This window comes from Diadema antillarum, unplaced genomic scaffold (genome assembly GCF_040938485.1).
Source record: "Diadema antillarum isolate AM-2024a unplaced genomic scaffold, OU_Dant_1.0 scf00000139, whole genome shotgun sequence".
Lineage (NCBI taxonomy): Eukaryota > Metazoa > Echinodermata > Echinoidea > Diadematoida > Diadematidae > Diadema > Diadema antillarum.
The window spans coordinates 3736647-3751328 of NW_027271028.1; the positions used below are offsets into that span (position 1 = coordinate 3736647).

General features: G+C 38.5%; 1 protein-coding gene across 1 annotated transcript in view; it reads left to right on the top strand.

The window, feature by feature from the left end:
• LOC139721149 (superkiller complex protein 3-like) overlaps positions 1 to 11811 on the top strand; it is a 59076-nt gene extending 47265 nt beyond the window's left edge. Inside the window, exons 41-45 of the mRNA XM_071632480.1 lie at positions 7522 to 7671; positions 8113 to 8253; positions 8856 to 8980; positions 10165 to 10294; positions 11257 to 11811. Coding sequence (XP_071488581.1) covers positions 7522 to 7671; positions 8113 to 8253; positions 8856 to 8980; positions 10165 to 10294; positions 11257 to 11325 — 615 coding nt within the window. The 3' untranslated portion in view covers positions 11326 to 11811. The remainder of the gene's footprint in view (positions 1 to 7521; positions 7672 to 8112; positions 8254 to 8855; positions 8981 to 10164; positions 10295 to 11256) is intronic.
• Positions 11812 to 14682: the final 2871 nt, after the last annotated feature.

Genomic DNA, 14682 nt, shown 5'->3' on the forward strand with positions numbered 1-14682 from the left:
CTTAAGGTAAAGATCGCAAAAGAGTAATAGAAAGCACCAGATTTCTATCTGGTCTGTCCGTGATTTTGCACATTTCATGGATTATCATGCAGATTGATTACCATGGTAACCAAATTCGGGATACTGCCAATAAACTTAGTGGAACCCTTTACAATAAAACATAAACCAATTCATCACATATCATCCTTTCTTCATGACAGACCTTCAAACTTTGAAAATTTTCAGATTGTCCGTGACAAACTGATCACACTCTTATTTGCTCCCCCCCCCCCCCTGCGTGACACATCATATGCAGTTATTCCTCCTTGATAGGTAAAACTATACTGACTTCCAAACTTAAATGATGTCCCCAGGCTTCAGATCAAAGAGTTCATTATGGCTCATTTGTTTGGCCTCACGTTATGACTTGGGCACACCATGATACGTATGCCCAGCTAAATTGGGTGATAACCAGCCACCTTGCGCATTTGGTGCTCTGTTGCTCTGTATCCAAGAAACCTATGGCCTGTAACCTCATGTGAGACCTGACAACATACAACGGGGCAACCGAAAGCAGACTTGGTTTTGTTCTCCCCCCCCCCCCCCCCCAAGCAATCTCTATAGATGGTTACATATGTTACTGTCTCCTGAGCCTGGTGAAGATGAATAAGGCAGGAACCAACTTCACAAGACCCTCTGTTACCTTGAACCAGAGAAAAAAAGGACATCACTGTTTGTCTGGGTATAGAATGTAAGATTACAATATTGTGGTAATTTATGCTTGTAATTATAAAAAAAAAATTAGGTGGTTATATCACTTCCCCTCCCCCCCCCCCCTCCCCTCCACCACACACACATGCATATTGTATCATTAATAAATTTCTCATATGTTTGTTATTTCAAAGAATGGGAAAGCAAGAAAAAAGACTGCAGATCCGACCAGGTGGAAGCAACACATGCGCAAAGAGCGAAGGAGCCATGGGCTCCCATACAAGGCCAGAGATGGGAAACAGCACCAAGCACGCTGTGTAGGCCCTCCATGCGGAGCTTCTTGTAAAGTTAAGTGTAGTACTAAGATCTCAGTAGATGTAAGGGAGGAGCTGTTTAACAGCTATTGGGAGTGTGGCTCTTACGAGAGGCAAAGAGATTTTATCTGTCAGCATGTAAAGCCAACAAATGTTACAGGTGGAAAAATCCCTCGCAATAAGTACTTCCTTCCTACCACCAATGGGCTGCAAAAAGTATGTCAGAAATTTTTCCTGAGTACCTTTGACATCAAGGCTAAGACGGTGTACTACACCTTAAAAAAGAAAGCTGGTCTTTCCTTCTCCAAAAAAGACCAAAGGGGCAAACAGTCACCTAAAAACAAGACCCCAGAAGAGGCATTAGATGAAATTCGCTCTCATATCAAGAGTTTCAAGGTCATTGATTCCCATTATTGCAGATCTTCCAGCTCCCGCCAGTATCTTCCTACAGAGCTGAGTATCTCAAAAATGTACAATATGTACAAAGAATCATCAACAAACCCACAATCAAGTAAGATCTATCGAAAAGTGTTTAACAACGAGTTTAACCTGGGTTTCTTTGTTCCGAAGAAAGATGAGTGCAAAAGTTGCACAAGGTATGACAATGCCACCCTGGAGGAAAGAGAAGATCTGCAAGAAGAGCACCAGCAGCACTTGCACAACAAGCAGAGGGCGAGAGACGAGAAAGAGCGGGACAAAGCCAGGGCCCAGGCATGTCAAAGTAGTGCTTCATTTACCTTTGATTTGCAACAGGTCCTGAGTTGTCCATCTGCTTTGACATCTGTACTCTACTACAAACGTAAATTATCATCATATAATCTTACGTTCTATAACCAGGCAAACAGTGATGTACTTTGTTTTCTCTGGAGTGAGGTTCAAGGTAACAGAGGGTCTTGTGAAGTTGGTTCCTGCCTTATTCATCTTCTCCAGGCTCTGCCAGAGACAGTAACGCATGTAACCCTCTACAGCGATTGCTGTGGGGGGCAAAACAGAAACAAGTTTGTTTCGGCTGCTCTGATGTATGTTGTTCGGACTTCACACATCAAGGTCATTGATCAGAAGTATCTTGAGAGCGGGCATACGCAAATGGAATGCGATTCAGTTCATAGTGCGATAGAGCGTACAAAACGCAAAGTGGCAGTGTATCACCCAAATCAATGGTCCACAGTTGTCACCATGTCCCGCCAAAAGAAGCCCTATGAGGTTAAACAAATGAGCCATGAAGAGTTCTTTGATCTGAAAGGACTGGCCTCTGAAATCCTCCCGAACACACAGAGAGATGTGGAAGGGAACAAAGTGCAGTGGATGAAACTGAAACACTTGAGGTATGAGAAGGCATCTCCCTTGACCATCAAGTTTCGCTACAGCTTTGACGACGACTTCAGTGAACTCAAGGTTTCTGCCTCTTGTCGCAGAATGAAGGTACCCAAACTTGAGATGTTGTACAAGGACATGTTGAAGATCAGCTCAGCAAAGAAGTCAGATCTCATCAACCTCTGTGACACCCTGGTTATTCCTCGTGTATACCATTCCTTTTACAGAGATCTTCCTGCACATGCTGCTGGCTCACAGGTTGAAGACAATGAGAGCTATGTGGAGCATGCTGAAGAATAGCTCTTCATGATCTTCAGTTTGCTGTAGTGCAAGTCTTCAATGATATTCAGGTTTGCCGGAGAGCAAGTCTTCAATGATATTCACGTTTGATGGAGAGTAAGTCTTCAATGATTTTCAGGTTTGTTAGAGAGCAAGTCTTCAATGATATTCAGGTTTGCTGGAGAGTAAGTCTTCAATGATATTCAGGTTTGCTGGAGAGCAAGTCTTCAATGATATTCAGGTTTGCTGGAGAGCAAGTCTTCAATGATATTCAGGTTTGCTGGAGAGTAAGTCTTCAATTATATTCAGGTTTGCTGGAGAGCAAGTCTTCAATAATATTCATGTTTGCTGTAGTGCAAGTCTTCAATGATTTTCAGGTTTGATGGAGAGTAAGTATTCAATAATATTCAGTTTTGCTGGAGAGCAAGTCTTCAATGATTTTCAGGTTTGCTGGAGAGTGAGTCTTCAATGATATTCAGGTTTGCTGGAGAGCAAGTTTTCAATGATATTCAGGTTTGCTGTAGTGCAAGTCTTCAATGATTTTCAGGTTTGCTGGAGAGCAAGTTTTCTATGATTTTCAGGTTTGCTGTAGTGCAAGTCTTCAATTATTTTTCAGGTTTGCTGGAGAGTAAGTCTTCAATGATATTCAGGTTTGCTGGAGAGTGAGTCTTCAATGATATTCGGGTTTGCTGGAGAGCAAGTTTTCTATGATATTCAGGTTTGCTGGATAGTAAATCTTCAATGATGTTCATGTTTGCTGTAGTGTAAGTCTACAGTGATATTCAGGTTTGCTGGAGAGCAAGTCTTCAGTGATATTGAGGTTTGCCGGAGAGTGAGTTTTCAATGATTTGCATGTTTGCTGTAGTGTAAGTCTACAATGATATTCAGGTTTGCTGGAGAGCAAGTCTTCAGTGATATTGAGGTTTGCTGGAGAGTGAGTTTTCAATGATTTGTAGGTTTGATGGAGAGTATGTCTTCAATGAAATTCAGGTTTGCTGGAGAGTAAGTCTTCAATGATATTCAGGCTTGCTGGAGAGTGAGTCTTCAATGTTTTTCAGATTTCCTGGAGAGTGAGTCTTCAATGTTTTACAGGTTTGCTGGAGAGTGAGTCTTCAATGTTTTACAGGTTTGCTGGAGAGCGAGTCTTCAATGTTTTGTAAGTTTGCTGAAGAGCAAGTAATCTTCAATGTGTGTAGTTGAAGAGAAAATCTTAAATGTTTATCAGATACAATGTATACTGAGAGTATGCCTCCAATAATTTTTTGTTGTGCAGTGGTACATTAAAACTTTAACTTTTTAACGAGTTAAACCAAGGGCTTTTCATCTTAAAGATTTATTTCGGCTGCTCTGATGTATGTTGTTCGGACTTCACGCATCAGTATCATCGATCAGAAGTATCTTGAGAGTGGGCATTTGCTCATGGAATGCAATTCAGTTCTTAGTGTATGAAACACAACGTGGCTGTTGCTAAAGCTAATTTCAACATTTGACATGTGTTGCACTCAGGATTGAAAAAAAAATTAATTAATAAATTAAAATTAATCATTTCTTTAATTTTGAGTTTAGATATAATTTTCTTGTAATGATAATCTACTGTTTATTATTCAAATGATAGTATGACTCAAACTTGAAGCTGTTAACTGGATTGTAAAGTCTGCAAAGTAATTTCTTTGGTCTAATTGGTTTAATTGTGAATGACTGAAATGATGATTGTCATGAAATATACATATTTACCTACTGGTTTTCACTGGAATGAGATGCTCTTTTCCAGGATTGGCTTCCTTAGTGATATATATATATATATGTATATAATTATTTATACTAAACACAGTTGTTTTTAATTCACTAGAATATAATTAAACCTCCTAGACAGTGATGCTGAAACTGTTACTGTTGTATCTTAACTGAAAAAAAAATCTGCTCTAAAAAAAGTTAGATATTGGAAAAAAAAAAAAGCTTGGAGAACATTTTGTAGAAATGATACGACTCAATTTGGCAGGACTGCAGCTCTGTTGACTAAAATAAATTGTAACCACTTGATTCCTGACACACTAGAAATGGAAATTTAGAACTCTTATGGTGTTTTAGGGACATAATTTATTTTATAAAACTGTCTATTTTAGGTATATGAGGAAAGAAAGAGATGATTATATACCCATATAATTTATCATGAAACAATGCTGATGGATTTTAGGAGCTTATATTAAGGTGATGAATATCAAAGATGAAATGTGTACTTTTCATTTAGAAATGTGATCATATTTTGAAGACCATACATATATATTTCTGGAGAATGTTGCATAAATGCCGAAAGAAATGCAGACTCTAGATATCGGGATAATACATGTAGTTACATGAGTAGATCTATGTAAGGCATTCATTTTGGTTACACTGATGTTGCTGTATTTAATGAATAATTTATGAATTGTCTAATTGCTATTGATGAATTCATTTATTACTGTTGTGAATGAAATTCTCTCCATTTTATTTATTTTCAAATAAATATACTATCATACCTTGTAACAAGGAACAACGCAATATCTATTTCCTACTGTCTCAGAGAAGAGCAAGATGTGAGCAGGAATTGTGTGTCTGTGTCTATTTCATTTGATAAGGCTGAAAGGAAATACAGTAGATGAAAGTGAGTGAGAGGTTAAAGGGGGGGGGGGAGATTTATGTTTTGCATATTTCCATTCTCCCTGTACTATTCCTTGTCTGATGAAGTGAGGGTATGGTTGAAGGTCATTAGAAGTAGAAGATAAACGATGAATATTTCATTTACGTGTATGCTCTCTAATTTGTTTTTTTGTTTGTTTTTTATACGTTCTAGATAGGAAGTGTTACAGGCCTCGCCAGCTCTCCAGGCAACAAAAAAAAAAGAAAAAAGAATGTAAGAAAGAAAACACACACACACACACACACACACAAAATAAAAACAACTAATGTACAGGGGTTCACCCCATCCTAGATTGGAAAACAAAATACAAGGAAGAAAACTATTCCCAATTTACAAGAAAAAATAAACCGAAGTTTAATGGTAATTATAGACAGAATCTGTATGCATCCCACCCCAAATTAAAAGTCAATACGGATGTCTCGATTAAGTAGGATGTATAACTATAAGTACATTTACTCAACCCCAAAATAGAAGGCGATAAGGCTCTGTCGATTAATAATATCACGGCTTCACAAATGTTGGGAGGTCATTATTACAATTAATGCGAAGCTGACCAAAATTTTCAGCTCCATGGGAAAAAAATAGATGCTGGATATACTCTACATTTAAATTCATTAAAAAAATTACTTAAAAAGTGAAACAAAAAATAAAATGTAGGCTCTAGCCATAGCTAAAAGTCACAATTTTAAGAACAAGAAGATTTAGTTCCCATTGGAATACAGAATATAGAGGGTCCCATGGCATGAGTCCGCTTTCACGTCAATTATTTGTCACCGTGCTGCATTTCCATACCCGAACGCTGAGAGCCAAAGTTTGGGAACGTGGCTTAAGCCTTTGAATATAAATTTAGAACTCCGATCCTGCCCCAACCTCAGGTCATGGACCATGAACCCTGGGCCTGGCAGCAAGACACATCACGGTAAATAAGGGGGGCGGGGGAACTTGTTGATTTTGCGTTATAGGCCTATTATGTTTCCTAAGTGAAAACCAAAAGAAAAAAACATAGGCCTATTTCATATTGTACCTTAAGGCTCAAGTTAAACCGTAACCTAGACCCCGATCTGTCGAGATCTGGACAATAATTATAGCCTACTAGTAGGCCTACTCTAGTACTTCTAGACTCTACTACTAAGACTCTAATAAGTTAGCCTAAAATAAAGTACTAAAGTAGACTAGGCTAGGCCTAGGACCCTAGACTAGAATGACAGGCTTTACTTAGCCCAGGCCCGAGTTATTACAGTACACGGTTGACCTGCTGCATTTCCCAGATCTAGCTGTATTTCGCCTTGCCTGCTGTGATATGAAATTTTCAATAGCTTAGCCCGCATTTTGTTTTGGGTCCTCAGATGAATTTTTAGTAATCGACCACAGAAAAATGCATACGTGGGTACACAGTGAGCAGTATGTCGTACCGACTCGCGCATTCCACAGAAACCTGTACAAACACATGAATCGTGTCCTTCTACTGGTAACATTGCGCGCGTGTACGCGTCCCGGTAAAAGGGAACGAGTCACTCAGCTCAGCTCCGTTTCCTTTTACTGGGAACACCGCCCGCAAGTTGTGTGCTCGGAAAAAGGGAACGAACGGACATGAGGTAAAATCATAAGCAATATCATAAAATTTGTAGATTATTCATTATAGCCACTTTAGCTAGTACCAAATTGGAATATTATCTGTTCACTTGTGAATTTTCAGCAGTATTGATATTCAAATATCAAAGATATAGTCAATTGAAACTTTAAATTGCGATTTTCTCGAAATCTATTTTTACGCGTATTCGCGCGCTCGTTCCCTTCTTCCGGGCAAGCGACGAAACATGTTTGAAGTGTTTCTTGAGTGGAGTGGATGAAGCTGCCTGTCTCAATTCTGCAGGACAGTGCTCCAAATAAAATGGTTCCATTTCATTTGTTCCTGCGACAATTCCTCCCTTGAAATATCTACACGCTTAGCCAAACATAAATTCTACCCACAAACATAACCTTACATGTAACTCTAATCCTAATCCTCGCATCAAACTAAACCTAAAACCCTATCACAACACTTACCCTAACCCTAAGCCCTTGAAGAAAATAAGATCGGAGCAATTGTCACAGGAGTAAATGTCATATCAACATTCCAAATGCTGGAAGCAACCACATACCAGACTCAAGGTTTAATGTTGGGGTACATGACATGTTTACTCAACGCTGTAACTCACATCCTGGCAGATTGAAATTCTACATTCTTCAAACGATTCACTTTGACAGGTGATTGATTGGTGTGACTACGGAGAGGAGGCAAATGCCAACCTCCATTTGCTCCACTGTCTGAGCGGCTGGATGAAGACTAGGAAGTCATCTGGACTTGGTCAAATCAGAGACGTCGTGGCACAGTCTCGGTCGCTCTGGGCGTGGCAGGTAGGATGATATGAGTGCACTGTTTCTCCAGGCTGTTATACTGTAGATGGCAGACTTTGTCTGTCAGTAGAAGTGGCACAGAAAAAGCATCAATCTGAATTAAGATTTAATTAGCTCCGAAGAACTAAAAGCAAATCCTTTTTCCCCCTTTTTCTGCAAGCATATAGCATACTGTTGATTTATCTTCATGGAATCTTGCCAGTGTTTATCTTTGGTAACTCTTGAATATTACCTTGGGTTGATGTAGTTCTTGTTGGTTTTTACTGTTATTGTTCTTCTCTTTCTTGTGATCATTGTTATCATAACTAGTACTACATGTAGCATCATCATTGTCCCACTATTTTGTTATAATCATTTGTTCTCCTTGTTTGTTTTAATTATTGTCACATTGACTACTACTGATTTTTTTTTTTTTTAATCCTTGTGCATGCACCCATGCAGACCCTGGGCAAGATCTACTCCGAGCGTGGAATGGCACTGGCTGCCGAGGCCTGCTACCGGAACTGCCTGCAGCTAGCCGGGGAAAGGAGGCAGACCACTCTACACCATCAGCGAGCCCACATTGCCCTCATGGGCCTCAGGGTAAACAGAAATATTTAACATGTTTTTTCTGTGCAAAACGGCACCTTAGGATAATGCTGCATATATTGAAAAGCTTAATAATTATGCGAAAATCAAGGCTGTTTCATGATCATGTACCTCAGTGATATGGAGTGAGAAATGAGTTGTATCCTTTTTTTTAGCATTGAAGTTAGGAATGTCCACCTTGGAGACAATATACTGTACATTGTACATTATGTACATTGTATTTGTGTCATGGGAGGCAATATTTTGGCATATTATTGCTAATTTCATGAACATTGGTCAACTCATGAAATAGAAAAAAAAAAACTGCAAAAGATGTGGTGTTTACAGTAGCCTTGGACTTCTCTTGAAAGTTAACATTGTTTTGAATTATGAACACATTTTATTATTTCAATTGCTGTGATAAATTGCCTGGACCCAAACATTGCCTTTGTTACTACAATGCCAAAATATAATGTAATTATTATCTGTTGTCTACAAGAAACCCACCACCCTCAAAACTCATCAGTATAATCATCAACTGGTATTTATGGTATTATCCAGGAAAGTATGATTTTTCTTTTATATATATATATTTTAATAATGTAATCTGATGTAAGCAGGGGGGAACCGATGTGGACCTGTGGACCAACCTCGGCCAGGAAACTCTGGACAAGCTTGATCACCAACCCATCAGTCACCTTTTCAAGGCTCTTATGTTCCAGCTCCTTGGCAAGCATGAAAAGTGAGTTTTTCTGCCTTTTTTTTTCTGTATCTAAGGTCAGCTGGTTGGATGTATACATTCTGTCTATTCCATTTGTGCAGTCAACTTATAACATTTCCCATCTGTTAATTCTGCAATCATTTGGATGCAGATCCCAGGGGCGGATCCAGGAATTCTGTAAAGGGGGGGCGTGACTAATATTTCTGGTGCCACTTCCGGGTTTCATTTCATTGTTTTTCTTTTTATTTCTTTTGTTTTTTACGAAAAATAAAGGGGGGGCGTGCGCCAGTTGCGCCCCCCTCTGGATCCGCCACTTGATCCAAATGATACAATCTAAGTGCATTTCACAAGTTTTTGACATCATCACTCCATTTAGAGTTACCAGTTGGACTAACGTAATGGTCAAATGTTCACAGCACACATGCGGACAGCCTGAGTGGCAAGACAAGCACACACACACACACACACACACACACACCCAAGCAGTCCTGGTACTCACTCTGCAACTGGGCAATGATTATCCCTCTTTATCAAATCGGAAAACTCTTACATTGACTTTAAAACCCATCAATAGTTTTTTGTTTTTTTAAAGTCCACATTATGTTCATTCATCTTCTGTGCCGCATAGAAGCACAAGAGCGGCAATGACTGTTTAACTGTACTAGTGTACAGGTAATCATTGTTTATTTGTGCTCCTACGTGTACAATTTGTGTCCACAATCGTCAGGTTAAATATTGCCATACTCCTAATCCAGCAGCTCAGTTTGGAGTGTGAATTACTGGTTTTCATCTGTATGAACCAGTACAGAGCCACTTGCTTAGAATATTTGTGGAAACTTCATTATAAGGAAGAGAAAAGATGGAGAAAAGAGACAAGAGGATATGATTTTGTGAAGAGCTTCTTATATATCTTGTGTTTGTGTTTTGTTCTGTAGTCCATGAGGTTTAATTATTAGCTGTGTTTCCACATCATCTGAAAGTTGATGCAATGCAAGTATTTGCACTACCAGTCTTTATATAGCAATATGAAGATGTCCTCTCATGCTGATGTTTGCACAGTTTAGTTAATGTATGGTTGGCATCAATCAATGACTTTTAAAAAAATGATATATTCATGGCGATTCTTGCACAAAGTGATGTGTAAACATTCATGCAATGCAATAGTAACAGCCACTGCTTTCTGCCTTGTATTATGTGTACTGAAGAGTGATACGGAAAGAACTCGACCGTGGAATGAAAAGCATCGAAACACCTGGCAGAGGAGGCTACACAGAGTCCATATTGCGCTACCACCTGGTAGAAGTCCTCAGGAAAAAGGACAAGGATGCAGCACAGGTAAGACCTCAGCTGGCAGTGGTAGTCATGTCTCTAGCATTACCATGTGAGTGAACTGTGAGGTATTCCACTGCTTATGGGAACCATCTGTGTCATGCATCAGTTATACAGGAAAATCATGTGAGAGTCAACATTTTTGCTTGAATGTACCTCCTCCTTGTTTATAACCATCCAACATCTGTAGGCTTGAAGAAAACCTTCAAGCACATGATGAGGTATGCTTTGACAGGACTAGGTTAACTGTGAAAAATTCGCGTGATCAAATAACTCAAACACTTTGGAAGACAGAAAATGATCTCACACAACAATTTGTTACCCCATTCAATCACACTTGACCCAAACTTGACTTTAAGCAGGGCTCGACACTAACGGTGGCCCGGTGGCCCGGGGCCACCAAAAATGAAAGTCGGGCCACCAAATTTCAAAAAAGGACAAATTTGTTGGCCCGCTTCGGGCCACCAAAATTTGTTGAAAAATATGTCAATAAATTTGTAACTTTTTGCGCCGGAAATCAGCAGCTAAATTTGTTTAAAGGATGGATGAAAAGGACTGAATGAGTGCCTGAGAGTGAGTGTTGCGAGTTTGTTGAGATTTATTTATGAGTAGATATGTCCAACTTCCAATTCTTACTATGATAAAACTTAAATATTTGATTAATAAAAAAAGAGGACTTTTAATGTTCTTTATTGGGTTTTTTTGCGGGGCCACCAAATTTTTCTCTCGGGCCACCAAAAATTTGAAATTGAGGATTTTGGTGGCCCAATGGGGCCACCAAACAAAAAAGTTAGTGTGGAGCCCTGCTTTAAGGATGTGCTGTTTTCATTTGTAGCCAATGTATTACTGATATGGAATTTGTTCAACCTTTTAAAACTTGAAAAAAAATAAATGAATGTTTGGATCAAATATAAAGTTTGGAGAAATGAAAGACAAATTATTAGTTTAATGTCTGCTTCTCTTCACAGGCTCTGGTTGATGATGCCATCAAGGCAGAGGACCCTCTCTGTATGAGGTTGCAGGAGCTGATACGATGAACTGTAGGAGGCAGATGGAATCAAGCGTCATCAAAAAATCTGATAGTGTTAGCGTCAACCACAATGCCATGATGTGATAGAGCCAAATTTTTCAAGAGCTCCTACTGGAACCTTTTGTTTCAAAGGAAGAAATCATGAAATCAAAAACAGATTTTAATAGATATACTAAATAAATTATGTACTAAGGATGTTGAAACTGCTTGTGAAAGGGCTGCCGTAGTACTTTTTGTTTTGAAGAAAGACAAAATGAAATTACATGTGTGCTGAAAGAATATAATGTATCATCTCACTGTGGTAAAGTCTTGTTTCTGTTTTTATGTTTTGTTGAAAAAGTCTGAAATGAAACTCTGAACTCTCACATCTCTGATGCAGAGAGCTAGCAAGAGAAGGGATTTGATTGGTGTATCTGCAGATACAGCCTTTTGACATCAAGATGATGTGACACTTGCCAGGTTTTAGTGGCAGAAGGGTGTATCTAGAACAGACTCTAAGACTGGTAAGCAGTAGCTTTATTAAAGAATAAGATATGTTAAATAATTTTTGAAATGTAAGTAAACCCCAACAAACTCCATCATCCAAAATTTATTCCCGTGGCTTTTAGGGCAAATGTAAATGGCCAAACTTTAAAGCCTCATTTCTCAATCTATTTCACCTAGTGGAGAACTCAGATACACCCTCTTGCCATATTATAGCTGGACTGCTTGCCATTGGTTATAGCAGAGTTAAATGATTTCCTGATACATGTATGTTCAGGAGTTCATTTGCAATTGTGTTCCATGAAAAATGGATGGATATCAATAGCATTAACATTTGAATAATGAACTTCACTTTCACATTTGAAGTTGTATTTTGCTCAGAAAATTTCTCCTCGTAGCTGTGACTAGGAGTGTGGCAGTGACAATATGTCTATACAAATCATGTGAAACGTGAAATCAAGGGGAAAAAAAAGAAAATTCAAAAAGTAGAAATTACGCGGTGCGTAAAATATGTCCCCGCCGGAAGTAGCATTTAGTATCAAAATGTACTATATAGGTCAAAAGATCAAGGTCAAAGGTCAAAGAAGTCAAAGGTCAACATTCTGTGTAGAAGTTTTGAAGCCCTCACCTAGTGCCATCACATAAAGCAAACGGAATTGAAATCCGGTTAGAAATGGCGAAGGAGTAGCATTTTGTAGCCAATGTACAATATAGGTAAAAAATCAAGGTCAAAGGTCAAAGAAGCCAAAGGTCAAAATTCTGTGTAGAAGTTTTGAAGCCCTCACCTAGTGCCATCACATAAAGCAAACGGAATCGAAATCGGGTTAGAAATGGCGAAGGAGTAGCATTTTGTAGCAAAATGTACAATACAGGTCAAAAAATCAAGGTCAAAGGTCAAAGAAGTCAAAGGTCAAAATTCTGTGTAGAAGTGTTGAAGCCCTCACCTAGTGCCATCACATAAAGCAAACGGAATCGAAATCGGGTTAGAAATGGCGAAGGAGTAGCATTTTGTAGCAAAATGTACAATATAGGTCAAAAAATCAAGGTCAAAGGTCAAAGAAGTCAAAGGTCAAAATTCTGTGTAGAAGTTTTGAAGCCCTCACCTAGTGCCATCACATAAAGCAAACGGAATCGAAATCGGGTTAGAAATGGCGAAGGAGTAGCATTTTGTAGCAAAATGTACAATATAGGTCAAAAATCAAGGTCAAAGGTCAAAGAAGTCAAAGGTCAAAATTCTGTGTAGAACTTTTGAAGCCCTCACCTAGTGCCATCACATAAAGCAAACGGAATCAAAATCGGGTTAGAAATGGCGAAGGAGTAGCGTTTTGTAGCAAAATGTACATTATAGGTCAAAGGTCAAGGTCAAAGGTCACGACTGAAATTCTTTGTAGAAGTTTCAAAGCTCCCATGTAGTGCTATCATATAAAGCAAACAGAATCAAAATTGGCTCATAAATGACAGAGAAGTAGCAAATTGAAGATTTTGATCACACACAGACGCACAGACGGAGGGACGGACACACGGACACACACACGTACGGAGCCCGTTTCATAGTCCCCTGCTCGAACTCGTTCGGCGGGGACAAAAACTGTTCTTTACTGATTACAATACAAACTTTACAATGTATTGAATTAAATTCTACCAACCTAGATCTTTATTATTATTATCATTTTTTAAAGGGGCTACTGTGTCTCCTTTCTTACACTTTGTAGCTAACAGGGTGAATACATGTACCAGATTACCAGTAGCCCTATCCTGCAGGAAAATCTACTACAAGGGAACCCTGGTATAACACTTAATACGAGCTTTCATTATTAAAGGAGTTTCCCCAAAAAAGCGATTAAAAAAAAAACAACACTTCTCAATGGAACAACTCAATCGATCTTTCTTTGGTGCATTTGCTGCATGGGCAATACAATTATGAATAATGTTGAGACAGTGTCAATCTCTTTCTTTCAAATGCAAACACACACACAAGCCAAAATGATACAAAGTTACAATGTAGACCCACAGTGTAGTTCATATTACATATGAGATTTAATGTCCATGTCAAAAGCAATGGGAGTAGTATTATATCAATTTCACGGTACAACGGAAGAACATAATTATGACATACACTGCATTTCTTTGTGCCAAGTACATCCAGCTCTTTGTTATGTTACAACTGGACAACTGACAGCATTGAAGAAACATATATTAATGTGGGATCTGCCATGAAAAATGTTCAAATAAGTTCATTGAAAGCATAGAATGTAAAGTCAATTACCAAATGAAACACTGAACACCAATTGGTAATCACATACAATGCTCATTGCTGTGTATTGTCAGTTAAAAAAAAACAAACAAACAAACAAAACAAGGTTGAGCCTGGGCTCCAGCAATATTTGTATGGTATGGTGCATCTTGCTACAAGGCACTTCTGGTCTCTTTCCAAATCAATCACATATTTTTGAGTTATGATAGTTCAATTTATCCTAAAAGGAAATTACTATAAATGAAATTTTTCAAAATCTTCAAAATGAAAGTGAAATCTGACGAAATGATGTAGATGTCATGACCATTTTGATATCAGAATATATATGTGTATGTGTGATGTGATGCCTGTGATGACATCCCCTTTTGCTCATGCAGTCATGATGCATGTTAATTGCATAGAACAATTACATGTATTTTCCAAGTGCTTTGTACGTATCGTAAGTGAATAAAAGCCTACAAAACAAGTATTTATAGTGTGTGTGTGTGTGTGTGTGTGTGTACATTGTGTATATATATATATCATGAGTTTGTATGAAAAAGATGCAGTATTGATAAAATATGTCTAGGAAGATGCCTTGGAACAAGCCAGCAACTTTATCATGTTGGGATTTGTATCTTTAATTGA